The sequence below is a fragment of the Bacillus rossius genome, chromosome 3 (assembly GCF_032445375.1).
Source record: "Bacillus rossius redtenbacheri isolate Brsri chromosome 3, Brsri_v3, whole genome shotgun sequence".
NCBI lineage: Eukaryota > Metazoa > Arthropoda > Insecta > Phasmatodea > Bacillidae > Bacillus > Bacillus rossius.
In genome coordinates this window covers 18,570,162-18,597,927 of record NC_086332.1, presented here as the reverse complement: position 1 = coordinate 18,597,927, position 27,766 = coordinate 18,570,162, and the positions used below count along the sequence as shown (strand labels likewise).

The window sequence follows — 27,766 nt, the reverse complement described above, 5'->3', positions numbered from 1 at the left end:
CCGTTTTATCTCCTGCGCATAGTACCTGATTTGCTAGCAACTTGACAAATACTTCAAAGTAAACAATGCCATCTGCGTTTGTTTACAAACATTGTATGTGATCATAACGGCCAACTTTATTTTTAAATTATGAAATTGAAAGTAAGGAATTTTTAAGCAGAAACTGTCTAAACTAAATAAAATAGAAATATCAAACGTTTACTGCATTGCAATTCGGACGTCAACCGATATATATAACCCGAACAACGCATTAACTACATGTCATACGCCATGACACATTTGATAGGAATGTCTGATAAGCATTTCAACTTTGGGACAAACTCTTTTAAGTGCATATGCATTAGGCCAATTGGGTGTAAATATGGTAAAAAGATTTTAGGTATGTCGTTACCAGTGTACCTGTTGTCATTGCAGAGCTACACCTTTGTTGTACGTTAAATTTTGTAGCTTAAACATTGCAATGGTGTAGGTAAAAAATAGTTGTTAATAAATATGTTGATACATGTTGGGATTTAAGACTAATACGTTTACGCTATTTGTAATTAGAAATATTGTGGATTGTTAGCACATTGAAATACAGCCCACACATTCTCTGGAATTGAAGGTGGTTTATTATTGTATCAAAAATGGTCGCCTAAATTCTATAGACAAATCCTGTGACAATTTAGTTTGTTTAATAACCTAATCATAACTTTCAACCAAATACCAGTAGAGGAAACCCCAAAAAATAATAATTGGGGTCTTCTGTGGCAGTGATCAGTTAGGTATCACGCTCTTATGGCAATTGTTGTGGGCTTGATCCAAGGAACAACCTCGGTTCGTTCTCAACCCTCTGGTTTGAATTATATTTATGGTCACCCAGTCTGGTATTAAGTGATAAATCCTCTAAAAACTAGAAGGTCCTGTTGGCTAGTGTCTGTGCATAACCATGTGAAGTAAAACTGGTTCTTTCTTAAAACTGCCGTTGAAGATGTTAAGCAAAGGATGTTTCAATTTGCCTGCATCTTACAAGCTTGTGTTACCAGCCTATGCTGCTTGTAGACAGTCAAGGTTATAATGAACTTTTTTTTTGTTGCAGGTACTTAACGTCCCCTTTCAGCTATTTTGAGAAGCAGGGTGTGTCTGGTCCCAAACCTACTATTTTCTTCGGCTCGTGGTCGGGGGCATGGAACAAGGTAACACCTCACTTCCTGCAGCTAGCCATAAAGAGACTCCTGAGGTGGGGGTAGCTTAGAGGTAGGCAGTATATATTTAGTTCTTCACCCCTACCACTGCTTCAGGAAGCAGCATCATTAAGGGTAGAAATAACCTGGTTCGTTTTTAGGCAGCGCGACATCCCTTCACACGAAACATCGCTAATGGCACTAGCAAGAATTGTCACCACTCCTCTGTGATGTTGTTTTTCTACACTGACACTTAAAATCTTCAAATGAACAGTCACCATTAGTGAAATTACTGTGTAAGGTGCCTAATTATTATTTTCAGCTTCAAGCATAAATTTTAGTTTTTAAATTTCATTTTTAAGCCATTTAACAAAACAAATTTAACCTTGGTTTTCTTATGCCTGCACGTGTAAGTTTTTTTGCTTAATTTGGAGTCACTAATTGCGAATTGAGCACAGTGTGATCAAACTAAATGGAAGATGGAATTGTATATTTCTCTAGTGGTATGTCAATGCACTGGCATAAATCTCGGGGGGGGGGGGGGGGGGGGGGGGGTGGGAAGAGGGGGACTGGGTCTCCCTGGAATCAAAAAGCGTCTCACTGATGGGCTCACTTGTACTTGCAAAATCGTAACTGCGAAACGGGAATGATAAACGTAATTCTGTGGGCCTCCTTTATAAAGCCTACAGATTTTTGCAGGTATCTTGATGTAATTTTAACATAATGCACAAATTTTTTCCTTAACAAAAGTATTGTAACAAATGTCAGTTTTTAATTTATTTTTAGAATAAAACATAGCTTGACTTAAAATCATAACTAAATGTATTTTATTAAATCTATACTAATATTATAAAGCTGAAGATTTTGTTTGTTTGTTTGAACGTGCTAATCTCAGGAACCACTGGTCCGATTTGAAAAATTATTTCAGTGTTGGATAGTACATTTATTGAGGAAGGCTATATGCTATATTATATTATCAATAAAATTAGGGATCCTTACTAAAAGTTCAATTTAGAATAAATGCGTTGGAGGGGGTTAGATACAACATGCAGTACACGTACGAAGTGTGTGTTGACAATGCCGCAGGCGCTAGAAGTTTATTTCCTATTGCCTATTAACTATTAACATTGTTGCCACGCACTAGATGCCTTATCATTCTTAATTTTCCCATACAAGTAAAAAATCACCCGTGTGATATTAACAACGAAGCAATCAGTATATACCCTCATAAGAGTTCAATTAGTTTTTAAATACTTTTTATCACTTTAAATCGCAAACCTAAACTATTGTTTTTTTTCCTCTCTCTGTGTTTAATTTGTTTTTTATTGCCCTTTTTTTCAAGTATATATATTTTACAGACTTGAAACTTCACAGTAATGTTCATGTTACGCAGGATTACATTTTCCGAAAATTAGATCCCATGGGTGGTTAAAACCAGGCAACAGTGGGTACTTTGTCTGCATAACAGGATTTTGCATTGTTCATGCCTTCTGCGTCTCCATGGCAACGGGCATCGCGCGGCAGTGGCGTACCCACAAGGAGGGGCATGTATAATGAGCAGCGCAAGAGTGATCTACCTGTAGACTGCCGTAGCGAAGTACGGGTACATCAGTTGTACGTTGCGTGCACGAGTCGGGAAACCATCGGTGCTATTCATTTTCTCTCCGGTACATTATACAGCATTGTAATAAATTTTCACTGAATTTTAATTATTTACCATTACTGTAAATTAGTGATGGGATTTTCGATACTTCGATACGTCGATACCTTCGATACTTGACGGTATCGCAAAGTATCGAGTATCGAAACTGTAAGTTAGATACATTTTTTCGATACCGGAATGCTTGTTCATTTGTATTGAATTAAGTTTTGAGCCGCCATCGTACAAAATACAACTACAGTAGAACCTCGATGATACGTTCCCATTTCATACATTTTCCCGTGTCATACGCCGATTAATTTTGGTCCCGCCGAAAGTACTACTATATTTTTTACAATGGTTTACTTTCCCGGAACATACACTTATAAAATCATTAATTTCCCATTTCATACGTTTTTACGAAGCGTAAAAGTCCTGAAATTCACATTTTTTTGTTAGATATATTCTTCCTGATAAATTACGTTTTAATTAATGCTTTTATTTTGAAAAACGTTCATTGTTTACCTTTGAAAACGTAAGAAAATAACTTTATCGCAACATAGATATGCATAGTATCAGGAAGACTGTGCACTTCGCTAGTAGCATCTATGGCCAGCACCAAGCGAGACTAGTGACACAAACTAGCAATGATTATGAAAATGGTGCACGCACTTTACCAAGGCACGGATCTCATAGTTTGTGCATTCATTAATCTTTGAACTGAATATACTCGTTTGTTATTTTTTCTTATGATCGGATTGTTTTGTATTTTACGTTTCTCAAGATAACATTTTATTGAAAATTGTTCTGTTGCATAAAGTTGTTTGTAAAATGAAACAAACAAGCAAAAATTTCTGATTTTCTATTTTCAATAGCCTAATTTTTTTATTTTTAATTTAGACTTTGTGACTTTTCGCCCCTCCAAGAAAGGACTTTAAACATTTTGTAAGGCCACTGTTTCTCATGTCAGCTTTACTTGATTATGGACTATTTTACGTTTCTGGTGGCTTTATTATATGTATATATAATGATGAATTCATATATTTCATTAATATAATGCAATTATTTACACATTTTGTATTTAAGTTTAATTTGACATAATGCTGGTATGATAGATTGAATTTATATAGTTTAAAACTAATTTGTTATTTGTAATAATTTTTACTTAATGGGAAAATATTTTTCCCTGGAGTATCGAAAGTATCGAAAGTATCGATAGTATCGAAAGTATCGAAAGTATCGAAAGTATCGAAAGTATCGAAAGTATCAAGAGTATCTATCGAAAGTATCAAGAGTATCTATCGAAAGTATCAAGAGTATCTATCGAAAGTATCAAGAGTATCTATCGAAAGTATCGAACTTAAAAAACAATACAGAATCGAGTATCGAAAGTGTGTTATCGTCCCACCTCTACTGTAAATGGGAGATATGGCTCAATTATTTTCCATTAGTATAGCCTTTGAATATATATACTGTATAGAAGTTGCCAGCCCAGGTTAAAATTTCTAATACGGTTTTGAGATAGTTGGTTAATTCACCGCCGCAATCGCCACCATCTCTAGGGCATCGACTTGTGGTGGTCCCTAGCGGACAAGTGTCGAACTCTTCAAACACAGTGTTGCCAGATTGTAAATGTCAATGTCTCGTACCAAGGAACGAAAATTCTCGTACGACACACAAAAAATCTCGTACACAATGGTATTGTAAAAGCAAAAGTTTAAATGTGTTTCTACAATATTTTTATATACTTGACATTCGAGTTACAAGCCTAACAAATCTAAACAATTTTCACAATCCTATGATTACATAAGTAACACATTATTAGCAACAATTTTCACAACAATACCATTATTCCTGCCATTCACTCTTTTTGCATTATTTTTTTCGTAAAAAATAACCAGTTTTTTTATTTTTGTTTATTTAAAATACAAAAATACTCTAAATTGTGAGTTAGGGGTTGTGCATTTAACATTATTCTGACTCTGTGTCATCATTTCCTGTGCTGGACAAATAGCGGTTGGCACCTGCTAATAAAAAACAAACACTATTTTTTAGTCAGCATCGCCTGTGTTTCCAGCCAAAAAAAAAAAGTCAACGCTGTCGGGCAGGAACTTCACTTAATGGTATTAAGTTACAAAATAAATGTTATACACTTGTTTTGACAAAACGATACAATATAACTAATATATCTTACTTGAACCCGGGTATAAAAACCAACAGTGATAGTGATCTTCAAAATTCTCGTACAAAAGCGTACGAGATCCAACTTTACCTCGTACAATGTACACAGGTTCTAAATTCTCGTACAAATATGAGAATTCTCGTACGTCTGGCAACACTGTTCAAACACCCCTTACCCCTTCTGTTGAACGACCTTGAGTGAATGATTGGTGGGGGGTGCAGGGAATGACAGCGGGCGACAGCGCTTCGCTCTAACATGTAAATAACAACTAAGATGATACAGGGCGTTACGGCAGCACACTGCAGCGATGAAGTTCCCAAGCTGCTCATCATACGCTTCTGAAAAACGTAGAGTAAATCCTATCCACTCGCGACTTCTATACAGTATATATATTCAAAGGTATAGCCGTGCGAAGCCGGGTCGGGCAGCTAGTTATCTATATGGGTAAAGAGATTTAAATTTACTAAATGGATCTACTTAAAGAATGAATGTGTGGATAGGTGTGTGTTTCATGTAAATATTTCATTTTCAGGATAAAATATTAAATATAATTATGTTCAGTCTTGCAATCCAGTTAGTTTAAATTTAGTATTGTTCCATTTTTAGTGTGCATGAAAATGTCAATAAATAGCAGTACATTATCATACTATAAATTTATTGCATTATTGTAATTGTGTTTTTTTGTGGTTACTCTCATTGCAGTTCCTGGGGGATGAAGATATGAAGAATGTTAAGGAGTATGGGAAAGTGTATGGGTAAGTCTAATTACGAGTTTCCCTTGACATGGGTTATGCCTTCTATGAGCTCTGCAACCATACAGTAACTTTATTTCTTGTTATCTGTAGTAGAAATGAAGTTACAACTAACTTTTTCTATTGGTGGTTGTAGGGGGCTGCGGTGGTAAAGTGACTGATACTCGCTTCCCACAGAGACAACCCAGGTTAGATTCCCTTGTGGGGTTGAATACCAAATTTTTGGCATTTGGGTAACCTGATGGATGTTGCCTTGAAGCTGCAGGTTTTCTTGAGGTACTTTTCAGGTTTTCCACTCGCGTCCATTCCGTTGATTCTCCATTCTCCGCTCATTGCACCACTGATCATCTCTAATGACTTCAATGTCGATGAAGTGTTAAGCCCTAATTCATTCATTTGTACTGGTGGTTATAACTACTTTTGCACCCACCTTCTAAACCTGCTCAGGTGGTGGTGTTAAGGTGGAGAAGGAACAGGTGGGAATTTTGACTTGAGTTATGTGTAACAAGATAGGTGGTTCAGAATTGAAAAAGAAAAGAGGTTTGAAAAATAATTATCATTGTTATGTTATGTAGGAAAATGTAACATTTATAACAAATTTAAAAGATAAAAGGAAGCTAGAAAAATATTTCATTTTCATAACATTTTTTATTTTACATACATAATTAAGAAATAAAGACTGAATACATTTTATGTCTTGTAATTTTTATCATAAAATTTATACACTTTACAGATACCTACTAATAAAAATAATTTCTTTAACAGCACTTGATCAGCTGGTGATATTTCTACCCTTAAACTACATTCTGCTTTAGAAACTTATTTTTACTCTTCACATACCACCCCATTCTTTCAAATGTAGAAAAAAGTGTAGCATACAACAAACAAATCCATTGTGTATCATAATGCACCACATAATATTTTACCTATTTTGCTTCTGTTAACAGGACCTACGATGGACGAACACCCAACTTGATAGTGTCAGACCCAGACCTGATAAAAGTGGTGCTTGTGGAGCAGGCTTCGAACTTCAGAGATTACAGGGTGAGTTTGCAGTTCAGTATAGCGCCTGTTCTTGCATCAAGTAAGGACTTGGAATCCCTATGTTGTCCTTTGCTTCTGATATGAGTTATTTCAATACTCTACAGAAAACTGACATTGCACTTTTTAATAGCTGATAATGAAAGAAACCTTATGAGTAGGGACAGGAAAAATTCGCGGATTCAATGACCTCTAGGATAGCCTCCATTAACCTCTGCATTTCTCAAGTAAACGCGCGTGTTCATTGGGTACTAAATTGTGAGGCGTCTCCACTGGGTAGCTTGTGATTCGACGCTTCTTTGGTCGATAGTCTCTCATTGGCCCAGAGAGCTCCAGTTAAACTGTGAGCCAATAGCAGAACCAGCAGAATTTTACACTTGTTTGAATTTCAGCCTATCACGAAATGAATCGGCGAATTTTTCCGGTCTCTACTTATGAGTCATCATTGGCAGTGATTGCAAAGGCATCAAGCTAAGTGCAGTGAGAACATTGGGTTCCTTTGAATTTGATTATGCTGCAAGTTGAAAGGGTGGTTAGCAAGGGTTTATACAGGATGATTGGGGGAAAGGAAAGAGGGAGAAGCAAGGGGTGGTTTTTTCCTTCACTTCCTTCTGAAGTGGAAAAATGGTGTTTGTTCCCCATTTTATTGTTTTTAAAAAAAGGCTAAGAAGCACAATTGGTGGAAATGAGTAAAATGGGTTACCTATGCTAAGCATTAAGTCAAATTTTTCTTTGTCTTGAAACATGGAGCTATAGTTAAAAACATTTGCATTTAATTCTCTCAAGCAATAGTTCAAAACAATTTTTTTTATGAAAAATTTTTTTTTTTTATTGTTGTAGGTATGGTACCATGGACTTTCATCCTCCATGAAAGAGGTTGAATTCTATAAAAGTATTCACCCCACCCTCCCCCCCACAATTCCCATTTTCAATTTCTCTTCTGTTTTGAGCTGAGTATGCCCATGGTGGTTAGTTTTTATAAATTCTTGTTAAAAGTTCAGCACATTATTTCACTGCATTCTATATTTCAGCTGCAACTCCTAATAAACAAACAGCTCAACAAACACCAAAAGTGTTTTGTTTCACTAGGTACCTTAGAGAAAAAATTAAATTTGAAAATTAATATTTATGTTAGTGATTATTACTTTTGATAATAAAATATAACTGTTAAGTTTCGGCCAGCACTTAAAAGAGAATTACACATTTCATCTGGAGTAAATTTGAAACTACTTACATAATTTTTTAGCCCACCATAATGACCACAGAACTACCTATAGGGTGTTTGCTTGAGTAAAGTTAGGAAGCTAGATGCATCAGTATGTTTCTGTTTGGATGCCTGTGTTTTGTATGTTGTTTCATTTGTGCAGTCATCGTGTGTGAAGCACAATCTGCTCCACAATGCATTGCTGGCAGTTTCCGACAGCCAACCTCCAGAAGTGAAGGATGTCTTGGCTACAATCTCTAGCAAGGACTTCTTCAGTAAGGTTAGTGCATACAAGTCGAGGGCAGATATACATTTTTTTGTGAAGGAAGAAAAAAAAAAAGGGGGGGGGGGGGGGGGCGTACATCCAAAAAGACTTACACTAACACATTGACGTATGGGCCTACAGTAGAAGCCATAGATGTGGCTTCTCACAGTAACATACTATACTTTCTTCACTGATATTTTGCAAAATTTTTCATTATTGGGTGTTGATACATCCCCCATATCACCCTTATGCATCTTATAAGTCCACATCTGATTAGCAACTGCTTCAGGCATGAAATATTAAAAGTCATCCTGAGTTCCTAACATAAAATGCCTAATAAATGATATTGTTGAATTATTGATTTATTATTATGTAATGTGTCAAAAGCTAATTTTTATGAAACATTTAAACAAAAAAAATAAGGTTTTGAGTTCACACATGATTAATTTTGAAGGTAGATGCTTCTTCTCTTTAAGTCTTGCTGCAAACCTTCAGTAATACGTACTTTGAATTGTGTGTAACAAAAACATTGACTGTGTTTGTAATAAAACTGGTGGTTGTGTTGTGTTTCGTGTTGATGTGTGCTACAAATAAAAAGTTTTTAACTGTCAAATTGGGTCTTGTAGCTGCCTAGATGATACACTTTGGGTGGGCTGTGTATAACACTATTTAATATTGAGTTATAAACTATTTTTATTTTAGTAGTTCCTTAATTTTTAAATTAATGGTTGAAAGAAATATATATTTACGTTGTTCTTAGAAAATATTATATTATTACAAGATCAGTTTCAAAAATTGTCTAAAAATTTTATGCATATTGGTTGTTTAGTGTGGACATTTTATTATTTGAAAGTTTTGTAGCTGAATGTGTGTTATCTTTTAATACTTCTTACTTCAGTCTCTTGGTAGTAAGCTAATTCTATATTTTATTATATTTTATGTTTTAAGGAAATATAAAAATAGAAATACACAAAAGCCAAAATTTAATTTTTTCTGTGTATATAGTAATTTTAAAAGTATTGAGAGTCTTGTATTCAAAATTGGTATCTATTGACATCGACCAGGGCTACGCCCTCCCTAAGCCCGATGTGCCTCACGCCACTGCCGACCCCCTCTCCTCCCACCGACACCCTCTGTTTCAAACCTCCCGCCAACAAGTGTGTGTGTGAGAGTGTCCGGTCGCACTGCGCGAACTCTTTCGGCGCCCACCCTAACTGGAACAGTGGAGACTGCGTGTTTTTTAAATAATGTAATTCTTAAATATCTGTAATGTTTGATCCTTAAATCTTAAATAACTTGTAATTTTTAAAAGGTTTTAATAGTTATGTTTAACTGTATATAATATTAATGTACTAACGGTAAGTTCAGCACTTCCTGCGGCCATGACACCCGGGCCCGGGGCAGTCTCTTCCATTCGCCGTGCGGGGTAGGACGCATCTCAGCACCTCGTCGACTTCAACTTTTGCTTGTAACCGATCCGTTAACATCCGCCATCGAAACTATTTTTTAAACGTTTTTTAATCAACCTTCGAGGCCTACCCTGGCGGCGGACTGTTTAACTTAAATAATTAAAGCTCCCCCAGAGCATTTTTAGATTAATTGGCGGACTTATACTTTCGGAGCCGGGCCACGCGGTGTCCTGGTCAGCAAGAAACCTGGACTATGTGCTGTTTTCTGTGTGCGTCTTGAGTGTACGTGTCGGCTCCATAAATCTCAATATTCACTAGACTTGTTGCACTTAATTATCGACCACGAGTTTCCCAGCACAGAGACGGAGGTGTGTGGGGCGCCTCAGGACCCCACGAGTAGTAACATAGTGTGCCCGCCGCTGAGAGGGGGCAGGTGAGTGCTAGCGGGGGTGAGAAGTCGAGCCTAGCTCCACACGGGTCACGTCACGGCCCTGGGACAGTTGGTAGCTGGGTCCACGTGCTCATCCACGTGGTGGCACCCAAGATATAAACTTACGCCGATTCGAAAACCCCCCTCACGCCAGTATTATATTCATTGGGTATTAAAAGTCTAATACTGTTCCTCCTGTTCTGTAAATTACTCAGTTTAGAGTGAAAAAGGTGATTGCAGAAAGCATTTAATTTTTTTGTGTATACTAAATCTGATTCCACTATTCCAAACCTCATTAATCCTTGCTATCTTTAGTACGTAGTATACAATAAGTTGGCCTTAGCAGTTTGTGTTTCGGTAATTGAGATTTTGTGGTGGTTTCCCAGGTGTCTCCACACATTGTGGAGGCGGCCAGCAACTTAACACAAAGTGTGCGAAAGTTGGCTGAAGGAGGACAGCAGGTGGAAATAAGCAAGTACGTGATTTTTTGGGTTTTAAATTTGTTTCACTCATTATTTGAGAATGTTTGTTAGTGCTAAGCATAAAACTTTGTATCTTAATATTATAAATGTAAGGTTATCCCAGATTTGTACATTATTTTAATGAGTCAGAGTTTAAATAAATTTTCTGTGACATTTTAAAGTTTCATCAGAGAGGTTGATCGTTTTCAAGGTGGCTTGACAGATAACATTGAAGTAAAATAAAAATTTTGTGCTGTCAAACTAATGTGGCATTGAAACATAATTTTGTGATTAGCGTAATGTTTCTTTGGTTTATGTTTATTTCCACACAAATCCATTAGTTCAAAAAAAGTAATATAGTGAAACTATATAGTAAATTAAAATAGTAACATAGGAAAAAAAAAGGATGTGGCTACCTTAGCACAAGGCTTCAAGGACAGCACCCTCAAGTCATAGCTTTAAGGTACCAATGTTTGAGTTGTCAATTATTAGTTCCTCAAAGATAATTTGAAGTTGCAGAAGGAAGCTAGTCTAGGGGAAACCCTGATTAATCTTGTTCTCTGTTGATTAATGCTGTTAGCAAGATGTCTGTAAGTAAATTCAGGGACATAGATTTTCCTGTGTTGGTGAGACCTTTAAAAATCCATTGATTTTCTTTAACATCCAGTTTGCATCTACATAGAAGTCAACATATATTTGAGCAGGATATAGGTTGTTCAGTTCAAAGAATTTGTCGAACCACAAGAGACATTCGTAGTCATTAATGGAGTAGTCAAATAGGATATTTTTGACCAGATGTAAATACATGGAGAATTTGGTAGAAATGGAGTAGAACAAAATTTAATAATGTTTTGCAAGTAAGGAAAGAAGTACCAAAAAAGTAGAGGTACTGTCTTTCCTTAGAGGAACTTTTGAGTGGAAGTCTTGGACAGAAGTATATTTGTATTGTCGATAGCTTCATTTAACATGGATGCAATGTGTTTTTGCGATGAGCTTGATAAAGAGTTCAGAATGTTCATTTTCTTGTGTTTTCTTTTCCTCAGTGTATTTGATGCAATAATTGTAGTTCACTTCCTCTTCTGAGGAGATAATGGGGATGAGGGTCGCAATGTCGTCCCAGATGGAAAGATTATTGCCAAAGTGTACCCTGTTGGCGAGGCTATAACGAAGCAGGTATGCAAGGAACCGTTTGAGCAAGCAGATTCATTCAAGTGAAAACAAGGCTTTGATAGTTCATGACAATGGAAGTAAAAGAAATGTAAAGATTCTGGAAAAAGATCATGTGGTGTTGGGTGTTGTGCAGAAGACAGTGATGGTGGTTGGCAATACTGAATGTTGGTGTTTTGGTGAAGAGTTGAAGGAACTAGAATGAAAAATATTCCCAAATGAATTCCAATTAGAGGACGAAGTCCCTAGGTGGGCTGAGGGGGTGTTGGATATGGTGGTGGGATTGGGAGGATGGTTCTCTGCAATGGGTAGGTACTTGAGTAACATTATGTTGTTCCAGGGAGGTTGAGCTGGATTTGAATGCAAGGTTGAGGGGAGTGTCTTCTCGAGAGGTAAAAGGCAAAAGTTGGTTATTTTTTCTAAGTCAAGAGTGTGGAGTCTGAAATGTTTGGTTTTCGTTCATCATTTGTAGGTACAGATGCGTTGAATTGTACTGGTGAAGGTACATAAAATGTTCTAATTAGGTTCTTTCTTGTGTTTCGAGAGGTAATATTTGTGATGTGCAAATCAATTTTGTTTAGTGTTTTTTCCTTTAGTAATACTTGGGCATGAGGTGTGTGTTTTAATGGTTCTTGGTTTGGATAATTATTGTGGTAATTTTCTAGCTGCCAGTTAAGTTTATTTTTACTTCGAGGAGGGGTTTATTTGAAATTGAATGATGTAGCTGCATGGTGTTACTAGAATGAACTGGCTGTTTTACTTGGTGGGACATAATCCATTGGTTGGTGCTTTGTGGAACAGAATCCATTAGTTCTCCATATTGCACATAATCTGTATCTGTCAGGTCTTCAGTAAGATCAATTGTTGGTGATAGAGAAGAACCACGTGGGCAGGTAGTAGTCATCATCTTCATCTTCAAATACGTAATGATCTGGACATTGACCGAATGTGAGCACCAGGGGCGCAACAACAGGGGGGGGGGGGGGAGGGTATTCCCCCCTCTGAAACCTTGAAGTGGGGGCAAAGAAAGTGCTGTGTAATAAATTTTTAGATAATAAAACTGCTTAAATAGCACCATTTTCCACCATGAAATACAAATTTTTTCCCGGGGGAGGACCCCCCAACCCCCCGCTTCAACAGAGGGGATCGATGATTCTTTATAGAAAGTTATATTGCCCCCCTTTGGAAATGTAGTTGTTGCACCCCTGGTGAGCACTCAGGACAAACACAATGCATGACACCTCAGCTACAGTCGCACAGTGTGTGAAAGTTACAATGTGCTGGCACGTAGCAGGAATGGTAATAAGTTATGAGGATAACAATGGAAGCTGTGTTGATGAGGCGATGCTGTGATTACAGGGAGGTGACCTCGTTTGTGGGATCCGCACTGGCTCGGTCCATTCTCGGCCTGCCTGAGACGGACAGCCAGTTCCTGGAGGCTTGTGCTGCAGCGTTTCACGTTGACCGCCCCAACTCCATGGTTGCAGTTATCCCTTGTGAGTGCTGGATTGCAGCTAGGATACTAACTTTTACCTCATCCCCTTTTCCTATCGTTCACCCATGATACCAGCTCACTGGTCTTAGAATGGAAATGGATTGAAGTTTCATGAGGTGTTGTACAGGCATCTGTGAAGCTTCAGAAGTAATAAATATATAACATGTAATATTAATATTTAAGTAATACAAATGTGTTAATAAAAAAGTCATCTATTCAGTTTAACATTAAAACAAGAAAATTGGTTCCAAATTGAAATTGCTCATTTGCAATTCCAGTTGATGTATCTAATATGTCTTTTGAAGAAATTTAACAGTAAAATTTCTCATGTTTGCCAAGTTTATACGTAGTATAATTAAACATAAACTGTAAATATAGTAATTGAGTATTTACTGTGTTAAAATAAAATAAATTTCTTTTGCCTCGCTCGTTCCAAAAGTGATGAGACAGTTTAAGATTCAGGATAAACTAAATTTATCATTATTTTAAATATATTAAAAATATTATTTAAATAAACTTATTACCAAATAATTTTTTTGGGTACCACCTAATTAGTTTCCTGTGGAAAAGAATACACTAAAATTATGAAATATATTTTCTAAATTAATTCATAAAATTTAAAACTTGGATAGATATTTTTCTTCTCAAAGTGTTTGTTTCAAATATTTATTGTTTAAAAGTCATAAACAAATTTGGTTCATTCAGGTTTCACTCTGTTGCATTTTAAATGATCATTTAATATGATAAACAAATGTACACAAAGTGAAATGCCTATGATAAAATTTAATATTAAGTACATTTTGAAACAATCTTAACATAAATATGAACAAAAATTAGTGTTAGTTTTATGAGAACAAATGTAAATCAATTACTAAAATTTTCTCGATAGACAAAAAAATTGTGTACCTTCCTGGCACTTGGTTGTACTCCCATCAAAACTTTGTAGAACTAGTTTGTGACACAGATTTTTACATACAACCACCTTGTGTGACCTTGACCTACATTTCTGTTCCACGCCAAATTTTTTTCTGTCAAGAACAAAATCACACTTTGGCATACAGGTCTAATAATAATAATACCGTAAGTAACTAAGTGTATGAAAGTTTTATTTAAATTTAATTAACAAATTAGTTCTATAACCAACTTGTTTGACAGTTGTGGCATCAAGTTTATGTTTAATCATTTTAAAATATAATTTTTCAGAAAGTAAAGTGCACTGCCATTTATATTTTGCTTAAACATGAATTTGGAAAATTTGGGTACAAAATTTTTCCAAATATGCAGCTCAAATATTCCACTAAACTTGTACATCAGTATTCTGGACTGCACTTATTGTAACTTTAAAAATATATACAATCCACCATAAGTTTTCCTCATAAACACTGCCAACAAAGCCCTACTGCATTGCCTAAAATTCATTGTTTCAAAACACATGTCAAACTGGCTTTGTTGTTGTGGTGAAATGGCCACACCAAACAAAAACGAAAACAAAAGTGCAACACTGCAAACATCTTTCACTACCACAGAGATGTTAAAACAGATTTCACCTAGAAGTTAACTATGCAATGCACATAGTGATAAATAAGACAGCGAATAATTGCCTGTTAATAACCAAAAAAATTCTTGGGTATATTCACTGCACTTGCACAAACTTTCTGGGGGCTCATTTTGAATTAGTCAAGGACTCTGTACACTTCCCTTAAGTTGCATAGTACCTACTTGTAGAAGTAAATTTGCACCGGTGCAAATGTAAGCATGGGTTAGTGGCGAATGTTCTAGAGCAGATACCTCCCCATTTTTCATGGAAATTTATTTCTGACACTCTGCATCACATGGCTAAACGGATCACTTGGTTTATTGCGATAATCTCATCTCCTGTTTGGGGTACACGTGCAGCTGTCTTCCTGCAGGTGTGCATTGCCTGAGTGACATCATGAACCCAACCATAAATGTCAAGATTTTCAAAGGTTTTAACAAGGCTAATTTATAAAAATAATAATTATAGAAAATTACATGTTATTTAAATTCAGAAATTGTTTTATGTGAAGAATTGTCAAAAAAAATTAGAGGCATAATATTGCCAACTTTTGGGGAAACACCTAGTTTTAAGGAAAATATTTTGGCACAATTGTTTTTCCAACAATTAATTGCTTGCCCCCAAAAAATAAAAAAAATTCTGTGTTTTAGTTTTGCATGCCACACTTTAGTCCTGTTTTCGTGTTTTTGTTTATAATACAAAATGTGATAATGGATTTGCTGATTTTCTGTTGAAAAATATTTCAGTCATCTACCCCAAGCTCAGCCCTCTAGATGAATTTATCCTGAAGAAGAAGGCATTAAGTTATTTGACATCAAAAATACAGCAAGTGTTAACAGAGAAGAAAAAGGCTGAAGTTGGAGAGGTGAGTTTAACTGAAAATTCTTGCTGCTTTATTTTTAATTTTATGTGACAATGTACTAGTAAGCTAATAAGGCGTTTTAAAATAATAAATATTGCTGAGCAAATGCCAAAATCATTTTATGATTTATCTTACAAGGATTTAAGCTTTTATTCTGTTGATTTTACTTTTTGCCAAGTTACTTTCTGAAATGAAATCTAAGAAAAAAAAAAATTTCAAAATGTGGCATAGATTTTGGTATTAAAATTAATACAGGTGAGTAATTTCATGTGTATAAAAACTGTTTATTATCTTGGAGGTTTGGTTCAAAAATATTATTTCCATATTTTCTACTTAGTATACAATTAGTAACCTTGTAGCAATATTTTATGGTATATGTACTTAATGATAAATTCTGCATGTTTTGCATAGTGAGTTGCAGACCAATTAGGAAATACATTCTTCCAACACCTTAAAATTTTTTGTTTGGGATTTGATGCAGCACAGATAGGCCTACTGTATCTGTTTCAGTGGTATAAATAGTAGCATGGCATTCATAGTTTTTTTTGTTGGTTTCAGAAGAAAGGCACAGATGCTCTTGATGTGCTTCTGAAAGTGGCCAGTGAAGTGACGAAGGTGGACGATGACGTTACAGAGAAGGTGGTACGCTTGTCCGATGAGCAAATAGTTTCACAGGTACAGTGCCTGCTGCCTCCAGCAGGATTGTGGTTTTAAAGTTCATAAATATAGGATCATGTTCTCTATGCTTGTATCCTCAACTAGAAAGGACATTAAGTTGCTCTGATCTGTAGGGAGGGATGCATATTTGTTTGCGTGTAATAATTCATTTAGTTATAGAACAATAACATTAGAATTTTTGGGCGTGTGAGTTTGAGGGTGGACTGATTATTATTGGGATGACAAAAAGCCAGTTCGTAAAGAAAAGGGTGTCAATAATTCATGTTAGTACTGAAAGATTATGTTATGCGAAGGTTTGACAGCACACTGGTCATTATGCCATCACCTTATGGGGGTAACCTTTTTTCCAAAAAATTTGACACTTTTCCCCCAAGCCCAGCTAATTCATTTTTATGAATGTCTGTATGTTTTAAGTTATAACACATTGGAGGAATTCTTAAGTTTCTTTATAGTTGAGAGAAGAAAGTATGGTAGGGATTCCAGTGACACTTGTGGCCATGAATGTATGGCTCCTGGTTATTTCTTACTCAATTTTAGTCTGTATTGTCGAAACATTTTGAAATGCTTTACATGTCATTTTCATCGTTATTGGTTTTGACATTTTTCAAATATACCCACCACTTGAAGAAACACCCTAATTTATTTTAGGGAAATAGAACCCTCTTCGCCGATGTCGCACTTCCTTTCGCTTGGAATCAGCTCGGAACTGCCGCAGAGGTCGGCGTTGCTTCTTAAGTATCGTGTGGCGTCCTTCTTGAACCAACGAGAGCAGCTTTGACGAATTGTGTTATCCCGGGCCGACGCGACGCTAAAAGCGTTGAGAAATGCATTACTCGCTCGCGCCACAGCCCACGGAATTCCCAAGGCCGCTCATCGATAGATAACAGCGGCGAGGCAGGACGATGCGCTAGGAGCGGATGGGGGGAGGAGAGATAGTGACGACCCTTGTAATCCGTCCAGGCGCGCGTGGCATGCATTACGTCAGTGGACGGCACGTGACACACGACGCATGTTGCCAGTGGCCTGGCAGGGCTGCCAGCCAGCTCCGTGGTCCTGTTTGCATTCGTAATAATATATAGGAAAAAAATTACATTTAAAAAACAATTATTATTTTCTAGAGAAAGTATGTGTAGCATTTGGTTACTATTAATAACAAAAGCATTCCATTAATTATTTCCTATGGTCAAACCAAGCCAGAAATGTGTACTATTGAAAGATATAAAAATAGACAACAAAACTTTTGAAACCAAAATGGTTTCTTTCCATTAAGTTTGTGTGCTGAGACACTTTGTCACAACACATTGGCACATTAATGGAATAACACTTAATACGACAGTACTTGCAAGTACAATAATCCTTCACTTAGCTCCTTTTCAGATTCCGCGAATTTATTTAGTGCGATGTTAATTTTACTGCCCCAGTCTTGAATAACACATCTTTAAATTTGTTAGCATGAAATCGCCAAAGGCAAAAAATAAATTGGGCATGACGCCATGAAGTCTGCTTCAACTTGTAAACAACATATGTACCGTGGCATACAGTTGGCCGTTCAAGGGGGGGGGGGGGGGAAGAGATGCGCGCAATTCTGACTATGCTATTGGCTGTTGTACAAACGTCAGCTATGGTAAGTTAAGTTGCGGCTATGAAGTGCAAAGGACTAAATGTTTTTGTGTCTGTGCGTATGCCACCGTGCCGTACTGTTGCCACCCGTTTTTATGTCTGTGCGTATGCCACCGTGCCGTACTGTTGCCACCCGGCTACAGACCGGGCCGTAATGAACTTCAGTCTAGCCCGTGGCAGGGAACACTAATGCTCAAACACAAAGCAACATCTGCCCATTCATCTGCTGGTAAATGTTGCAGTTGGAATCGTAATGCGATAATAGCTTCGAAGTGAGTGCATAGTGTTCAAGTATTAGAGACAAAACTAGAAGTATGTATTATGGCATGCAGAATGTCATGAAGGCCATGCTTTAGTTGTAAGCAAGTCAACTATGAGCACAATCGTACGAAATTAGGACTCTATGAAATGTTTATATAAGTCTGATGCTGTTGGTTGTACTAGCGAGAATATATTTGATATTAGACACCGGAACAGGTAAATGTTGTTAAATGAATGGTGCAATGAAAAAAAAAAAATCACGGGCCTGACGGTGTGAACCAAGCGGTGATAGAAGAAGCACTTTAATTTTTGGAAAATTAAAATGTAAATATCCGGACAGTAATATCGGTTTCACTGCCAGTAATGGATCATTTGGAAAGTTAACAGAAAGGTACACGACGTGAATTGAAGGTCACACCCGATTGGGCAAGTCAACCAGCCGCCTGACGATAACTATCTCCCGTTACGCGGTGTTATATTTGCTTACATATTATTAAATGGTAGACTTATAAAGATAAACGGTGTGACATATTTATCTTTGAGTTTTATTCTACTCATTTATATAATGTAAAGAATATTTCCCTACATATTTTGAAACACATTAAATAAATTAGCCTTGCTATTTATGGAGACCAATGCTTCAGAATATCGATTTCGGATATAACATTTTTAGGAATGCATTAGTTGTGCTAAGTGAGGGATTAATATACACTATGCTGCAATCATGAATTACAAATATACATACATACATACATACATACATATATATATATATATATATATATATATATATATATATATATATATATATATATATATATATATATATGGACACACACACACACACAAACACAATTAATACTTATTAGTTATTAATAGGGACTGGAAAAATTGGCGTTTTAAACAGTGTCCTCTAGGATCAGGAAAGTCACTCCTGCTCATTGGCTCCTGTTAAATGGAATGATGCTTGTGATTTTATACTATTTTTGTTGAGGGTTTTTCATTGGCTCAACAGTCCTTCAGACAAACTGTGGTCCAATCATTTAAGCAGCAAAAATATCAAGAGGCAGGTGCAATAATTAGATCATAATATTATATAGTCTGATGTATAGGATCATTAATAGCTATAGTATGTAGTGGAACTTGTTTTAACATTTGATTATAGGTTTATTCACATATTTTATTCTTTTAAACCATTCATGTTTGAAATCTCAAATAAAACTAAAACATAACTTGCATGTGAACACTGTAGAAAAATGCTTCATTCGGGTGCAGTGATTTTACCTTTTATTATTAATACATAAAGTTATTAATAATGTTTCTATGTTCTTAAGTATTCAAATGTAGTGCAGATCGCAGACTGAATATTAAAGTATAATAATTGCAGAAATAATATTTCATAAGTGATTAATAAGTTTTGATGGAAGATAAGTAAATCATGGTATTTACGCCCATGAAATTTCCCATGTAATTTTAAGTGTGGACATTACTTTTTAAATAAAAGTTTGTTTAAATAGTAAGCACGATAAAGTTGCTATATGTGGAATAAATCTAATAGTACCATTAGGCATTTAGTTTCTTTGTTTGTAATGTTTGTGTGTGTGTTTGGTTCAGGCTTTGGGGTTCATATTGAACTCATCCCTTGTAACGAGAAAGTTAGTAGCAGAGGCGGTGTACGTGCTCGCAAGCAAGCCAGAGTTACAAGACAAACTGCATGTTGAATTAGTCAAGCACACAATGGACAAGGTTTGTGGATGTTCATGGACATTATAAAATTGTGTCTTTAAAAAATTAAATGTGTAAACTTTGTCTTAGAATAGTGATTATGTAAAACTGACAGTTTATTTCAAATTGCCTACAGTAACAAGACTAAGTGGTACTAATGAAATAAGAAACTTACAGCCTAGAGGAAAATATTTTGTCAGGGCGCTTTCCTATTATTTGATACACAAATTTTCAAACCCACCGCAAAAAAAAAATTAAGACTGTAAATGTGATCTGTGTGTGCAGCATAATGTGTTAGGTTTCCGATGAATTCTTTAAATGATAGGCTTGTAATTTCTATCCTATCTGGGTATTCCAAGCATTGAAAGAAATCCTGAAACTCAACTGCCCCCCCTCCCATAGTGCCTGGACTCTGGGGATTTTGTCCCCCCTCATTTCCCCCTCCCCCCATTCCTCCCTTTAAATGGAATGTTCCATGTAAAGTAGTATTGCCCAAAAGACTTGCTTCTAGTTGTGTAGTCTTGTTATTTTTTTCTATTAAGAAGTTAAGTTCATATGTATAGAAATATTGACAAAAAGGTCACCAGGAGTAAATTTGTTCAAGTAAAGCATGCAATACCTAGTTTAATGAATATAAATCTCTTTTATACAAGATTAAGGGGAAAAAAAGATCACATCTTCATGTTTGTATTGAATGATGTATTGATACTAATACTATGGTGAATTTGGATGAAACAAATTTAATAAAGCAAAAAATGTAAATTTCAATAAATTGTGACACTGAGGTGATATGATGATAAACATCCATGGTTTGTTGTAATGTAGTTTGTCTTATCAGACTGTTTGGTAAGGCCCTTGTTAAAATTCCTGGCCAGGTTGTTACAGCTCATCACCTCTGACTAGCTCAAAATTAGTGAACATAACAGGTTGGTAGCAGGTCACAAAGTAATTCATAGGCAGTGTTTGATGTATTACCTGTTGTTTTTTAGTCACATAAAATCAAAATATCACCGTCTTCCGCACAACAGAACACAAAAAATTTTAATGTACATACAGAAAAAAGAAAATATGTAGACTCTTCTTACGAATTGTATCCGTAGTTGTGATAACTCACGGTACATTGCCTGGATAAGTTCCGGGCAGCGACGGCTAAACAAAGGTTTTTGTTGCCTCGCTGTGGGCTTTGCCGACGACTACGGTAAAAAAAAAAGTTTTAATTTATTAAAATGTCTGAAAAAAGGGTTATTTCTTAAGCGTCACCCGGACCGTAGCCATAAAGTTATATTTTAACAAAAGAACATTATGTTAATTGAGCCATCGCCCGACCATGACCTCTTGGCATGGTGCTTGAACAATGACTAACCATACAGCCTTCCTTTCCTTTGTCTGGGTAGTTTCCTGGGCTCGCTGACTTAATTCTCAACCAATCACGGCGCATGGCAACATAAACTTCCATGAAATTCTTAAATCTGTTCCCACGACAATAGCAATTTCTATCTCTCTCTAACAATCCTGTGACCATGAATAAATGCCTAGCCTAGCCTAGCCTAAGCCTTGGTCGTTGGAAATCACCAAAAAGAATTACGTCAGCATGCCTTCCCACAAAAATAAACCAGGAAAAAAAAAAACTTGGAAAATAAACATATGCATTTTAAAATTAAAGCATTAAACCAGATGAATTACATTCACAGTGCCCGACATGGTCAGTTCAAAATTACTTCTTAAAGGAAAAAAACTTTACATCATTTGGTAACCTGACCTGAAATAAGACAAAAAATTTATAACTAATTAATTATTATTACTGGATTGTCATGGGGAAAGCTGTAATCTGAGTTGTTAAAAGGTCAGAGATTATTTCCTTCTGGAAAACTTCTTTCTCTGGGTTCAGAACTGGGTGATGTCAATTTACCTCCATGCTGCTCTTCACTCTGAGCTTTAGACTTAAGTTTATACAATTTCTTATGTACCCATTTTTTTTCTTTTTTTTTGATCTCTCTTTCTTACTTTTGAAATGTAAAAGTACTCTGTAATATTTAGTTTTTGTGGTTGTACAGTTTGTGTATATATGTATATATTTGTAATTATTGACTTGTTCTATATCCCGGAGTCCTTATCTCCATATGGGATCTACAGAACAAAAATTGAATAAATAAATAAACAAGCTGTGACGAGCCGCCACAGTGACCTCCCTTCTAATGGAAATCTCTGGTGCATCGCGGCTTCCACGGCCGCTCCGTGCTGGGAATCTAGCATCGAGGACTTGCCAGTGAGAGTTGTGTGTGTGTGTGTGTGTGTGTGTGTGTGTGTGTGTGCAGCCATCGTACGAGGGCTTGGAAGGGGCGGAGCTGAAGCTTGTGTGTGTGTGCGCAGCCGTCGTACGAGGGCCTGGAAGGGGCGGAGCTGCTGGACACGCTGGTGGGGGACCTCCTGCGGCTGTACCCCTCGGAGTTCCGGCTGGTGCGGCAGTGTGCGTCGGAGGTGCAGCTGGGCAGCGTCAAGCTGGGCGAAGGCCACCTGGTCTCCGTGCCGGTGTTCGCAGTGCACCGCCAGGACGAGTACTTCCCCAAGGCAGACACCCTCAACCCGACCAGGTGTGCTTGGGCAGCGGCCCGCCACCGGTGTTTCTTCCTCGCTTGTTGTACCCGCAGGAGTGCGGTATATTGCTCCAGAAGCATCGGCAAGTGTTGCACTCGTCCTGCCCCACTAACTCTCAAACACTCTTCATTAGGTGGGCCCCTTAAATTGCAGGTTTTTATAGTTTTCAGGGTCACGTCCACTTTTTTTTTTTTTTTTAGTAAACTAAAACTATTTGATGTCATTTAAACAAGTGTCTGTCTGTTGTTACAGTGATAAAAGAGCATGGGGGTTGCAAAGCCCTCATGGAGAGAGATTCATGGAAGAAACACTGCACTTGGGTATCTATTCAGTGCTCTTAAAATTCAGTCATAAAGAGGAGTTCTGATCCTCGCCTTATGAGCGTGATGCTTCAGCAACCACTACCAACCAGAGAAACACCCTCCACACCCCCCCCCCCCCCGCCCCCCTTACCGTGTTGTGTGTTTATGTACTTAATTTTAAGACTGTTATATAGGAAATGTGGGGTAGTTAGGTTGGTAGGCCTGCAGTGTAATTAGAGGACAGTGGTAATGATGGCGGCCAGCAGGTTGATCGTTGGTACATGGTGATTGTATACGGGAGTGAGGACTGCAATCTAAATATGTGTTGAGGGACATAACAAAGACGTAAAGCTAATATAAAAGTATTCAAAAAAGTAATTGATCATTAACTATTTATATTGTCTTCCTATTTAATGTTTTGGTGCTGTGACCACTTAACCGAATCTGAAACAAATCATTTCAGCCATTAAGAACCTAGTCTTTGTACAAATATTTTGTGAATTATACTAACTTATACTTATGTGCATTTACAGAAAAAAAATGATTATGATATGGTGGTTAGCTTTTTTTTTTAAGAAAAAAAAACTGACTACAATTTAGCAAACCATTGCACAATTTGATTTGGTATGTTTTAAGTTGGCAGTTTACATTTACTCATTCCTGTTATTTTAAGGTCCTTGGTGGCTATGATCTTTAAGGTTTTACTGTTAGTATAGCAAAAAAAGTGTTGATGGTTTGTGCTCAATTGATTTAGATCCTACCATAATATTGTAAGTTCTGTTCTCCATTAAGTTTTTGTGCTAAGAGCTAAGCTAAAGTATTCAATGCAAAACCTGCCGTTCATTGTGAAGTGAGTTTTAATGAAATTTATTATTTATATTTGGCTCTGCTTTGCATTCACTGCTGAAATTTGTGTGTGGTGACTAGTGACTTAATATTTCCCAGGAAAGTTGCAAATTTTCCCTGACACTTACGGTTTTCTTCTGGATTGTCAACCAGGTTGTCGCGTGGCAGCAGTGAAAAGCTGGTGGACTACACGTTCCTGCCGTTTGGCCAGGCTGGGTTTGAAGGAAAGAGCCTTGTTACGCAGTATGGCGTTCTGGCCGCTAAGCTGGCGATAGCCGTTCTTGTGAAGACCTTAAAGTTTTCTGCCAATGATGAGACAAAGGTCGGTGTTTGGCTGTTATGAGACAGTCCCTGTGTGTTTGTTCTGAGTTGCCATTTTGCCATACTGTTTTACGACTGATAAGTTTTTCTGTTGGCTCTTGTTTCTGTCTATGTTAGACTGTTTCCTGTAGTGAATTATTTTTACTCAGTTCAGGAATGGTAAAAGTCTATTTAAATTCAAATAGTAAGTACATGTGAATGCTTGTGGGTTCTATCCACTCCGCTTAGTACTGCTAGCATGTGTAAAATCATTTGAGTATCTGGTGTAAATCTACAGAGTGATTAAGGTTGTACAGTAAACATTTTTGGAAACTGTAAAATTGATTTAAATGTTACAGAGCCCTAGGGGCTTATTAAGAGTTTACATAACAGCTGCTTTTGTATTTGAAATGACCATTTTCTCATGTTTTGACATGCTGATTGTGTGAACAATTTTAAACATGATGTAACGAAATTAAGGGCACATCCTACCTGTTCACACACAAATGGTATGCAGAGCTTCAGAATAATTCATATAATTTGAAAAGTGTTGAAAATATCAGTGGTTTCAAACTAGGAAAACCATGCAAGAATATGTTTTGGTTGGAATGTCACTTCTGTTAGTGTATTTAGTTTTCAAACTGTTATTGAGAATGAAAATAGCTTAAAACCTAACAAAATTTCAAATACTGATCAAAAACTAAAAATAAGTCAGTAGAAGGACAGTTAACAACAAGGAAACACATGTAATTAAATTTCACTATTAATTTTGCCTGTACATGCATTCATCGAATTTTGGATGTTGATGAAATGAGATTTTGGTGTTTTTAGTCAAGTTTTGTTCAAATCCTGTTCTATTTCATGACCTAAAATGCATGTCAGTACTATTCAGTGTATTGACTCACGTTTGTGTTTAGGTTTTATTGCAGTTCACCATAAAATCTTGTCATAGGCACTCACATTTGTTGTGTGTACATTCTGTTTACACATGCCCTGGCTTCATCTAAATGTGATGTTCTGCAATATCACAGGAGCAGCTGGAGTTCCAGAAAGGTGTCACAGGGGTACCTTGCCTGAAGCCCATCTCGGTCTCTGCGGAGCCCCGCAAGTGATGCGCAGCTATGTGAACACGTTGCTAACAAATTTTGTGTACTGGGCTTGTGCATTTATCACATTCTCTATTTATTGTGATCGTCATATACAGACTGACTCTCTACTAATAAGTTGTCATTATCTTTGCTAATCTTAAATGTTATACTTAATAATCTCTGTGATGTCTAGTAAATTCTTCTGTCTTGGGAAACAATGTTTTTCAGCTAAAATATTTGTCAGTTATGTTCTAAATACTTTGAAAAATTAAGGCAAGTTTGAATATGTGAAAATTTAATCATCCTTTAGTTTGCATGTTCTAAAGAAATTATTTATTTGCAAGTAGCTTTTATTTTTATTTTTACTCATGATTTAAAAAGTTGCACATAGTGCCTTCTTGTATGTGAGCATTTATTTATAAAATTAAAACTTTTCTGTTACTGCATATCTTTTTTTATAATAGTTTTAAGAAAATTGTCAAGTGTAACCGAAAAATAAAGTGTGTTTGTACATTGGTATACTTTTTTTTTAGTTTTAAATATGGAAAGTGCACACCTGTAGTCTATAAAATAAGTAAATCAATTTTAATTTTTTTTACATATATTAAATACACAGGAGTACACATAATTTATAATATGCAGTGAAATGGTGCATCATACAAACAGAGGCAGCTGCGTACTTGTTGGGGACCAGACTTACAGTGCTCGCAGGAGGAGTGATGTCAGTCATCTTAGATATAATGAACCCTGAGCTCTTCTTCATATTAACGTAATGATATATTAAGAGGCTATTATTATTGTTTACATTTTATACAGGAGGGGTTCCTTTTTGCCAAATGTCCTAGCTGAACCAAACATTAAAATTATGGTCACACACTGTGTACTATAAACACAATGCAATTAACACTCAAATATGCCATTTCTCTTCAAATAATTAATTTAAAGACCTTATTTTGACTTGCTATGCAGAATTACACCTACAGTTATCTTCTGATCTTCAAGCTGACTAGCTTTCGTTAAAGAGTTTTGGTTTATTTTTTTAACTTTTTTAGTTGAGAACATTGGTGGAGAAATTTTTTTATTGGCTGGGCTGTCATCCAAAGGGCAGTGAAAGTGCTAATTGGTTTCACGGTTTTCTTGAACAGCCAACATTGTTGTGCGCAAAGGCACGAGCTGTTTTTCTAGAGCCTGTAGCTCATCTTAACTACGGGCTAATTGTATTGTTTCCGAGGTCTTTGCAATCAGACGTTTTTCTTGGCATCCAGACTGATATTAAATTCTAATTTTTTTTATACAATTCTACAGTAATCATTTTTGCCTCTCCGACTGAATTTCCGTTGGTGTCAATAACAAGTTCATAATTTGCGTCTTGTTTGCAAATAATTGGCTAAACACACTTGTTATATGACAAACTTGATGAATGTGCTTGCACATGTACTTGATGGCAGAGTCCAAGCAGCTACATGCGTAGAGATTCTACACAATTAATTTTGCAGTCACATGATTTCTTCTCTTTGCGTACCTCGTAAATTTCCTTTACTGCTGACGACTATTAAACTTGCCAACAGCCATTGTGCTCTGTAACATCTATTTCGTTCAATTATAAGCTAGCCTTATGTGATTTTGATGTGTCTAATGGAACTCATAGCGTGAATTGTTTTGTCCAAATGGTTTACATTATTTCTGTGCAAAAAATGAAAATACATTAAAGTTTTGTGCATATGTACTTTGAAGATGCATGTTTGTGTTTCATCCACAGTGTATTCGAAAACAATATGCCCACATTTCTTTGCATGGTACATAGTGTGTGCTAAAATATGTTCCAAATTCGATGGTTTCCTCATCCTCGCACATAATTTTGACACCAGACTAATAACAAAGAAAATGTTTCGAGGTCCCGTTTTTCCAGAGTAGTTATCAGCTTGTAAATTTCTGTTTGCTTGGCTTTAGTTTTTATTTAATTAGGTTTATTTCCATGCATAGGCGTGCCTACAGGGGGCCAGGTGGGCCATGGCCCCCCCTAATGTAATCACTCAGATCGGCATTTTCTCTAATGCGTTCATTAATATTCGTATATTCCTGGCACTGACACTCAAACTGTTTTTCAGTGTTGCAGCGTGCTAATTAACAAAATTTTTAAACTTTTATCGTTCTGGAAATACAGCCGCCTTAGTTTATATAAAACACGAGGTCCCTTAAAATGGCCAAGCAAAAAAAAAAATAATTTAAGAGGTTTGTTAAAGTTCTGTTGTCTGAATTGTTGTGTTTGCATTCACAAAAAAGAAGTTCATTTCAAGGTAGATCTGTACCAAGCTATTGGAAAATTCGAGGGGGATAAATGTGTAAGTAGTACCCTTTAAACATAGTCTATGGAAAAAAAAAAAACATATTTTCAAGATTGTTAAAATTATACGGATATAAATATTAACTAGTAAACATATCTCGTTGATACTGCACAAAAATATAAACACTGAAATTAGTGAATGTATTTAGGCTATTTAACATTCTAAATTCAGCTTCTGATTTAAAAATTTAGCAGGCCCCCCCCTAATGGAAATGTCTGGGCATGCCTATGTTTCCATGCCCTATTTACATGCCCGGTACAAAATAATCGCTTATTTGGTGCACTCATAAAAAACCCAATCATTGAAAAAGAACTCTTGACAGTCAAAAAAAAAAAACTAAGGGTAATTTAATTGGATAGTATGTGTTCATCTGACCTGTAAAAAATTAAAAAAAAAAAA

General features: G+C 36.3%; 1 protein-coding gene across 3 annotated transcripts in view; it reads left to right on the top strand.

Moving 5' to 3' along the window:
* LOC134530302 (cytochrome P450 3A24-like) overlaps positions 1-27,766 on the top strand; it is a 69,330-nt gene extending 41,564 nt beyond the window's left edge. The window contains exons 2-13 of one of the 3 annotated variants that reach the window (XM_063365024.1): positions 1,079-1,175; positions 5,687-5,739; positions 6,684-6,780; positions 8,145-8,261; positions 10,472-10,560; positions 13,073-13,209; positions 15,492-15,610; positions 16,166-16,282; positions 19,781-19,912; positions 22,262-22,482; positions 23,788-23,956; positions 24,966-27,766. In XM_063365024.1, the coding sequence (XP_063221094.1) occupies positions 1,079-1,175; positions 5,687-5,739; positions 6,684-6,780; positions 8,145-8,261; positions 10,472-10,560; positions 13,073-13,209; positions 15,492-15,610; positions 16,166-16,282; positions 19,781-19,912; positions 22,262-22,482; positions 23,788-23,956; positions 24,966-25,046 (1,429 nt within the window). In that variant the 3' untranslated portion in view covers positions 25,047-27,766. Of the gene's footprint in view, positions 1-1,078; positions 1,176-3,652; positions 3,748-5,686; positions 5,740-6,683; positions 6,781-8,144; positions 8,262-10,471; positions 10,561-13,072; positions 13,210-15,491; positions 15,611-16,165; positions 16,283-19,780; positions 19,913-22,261; positions 22,483-23,787; positions 23,957-24,965 lie in introns of those variants that run through there. The other 2 variants (XM_063365025.1, XM_063365026.1) reach the window with 2 other exon arrangements.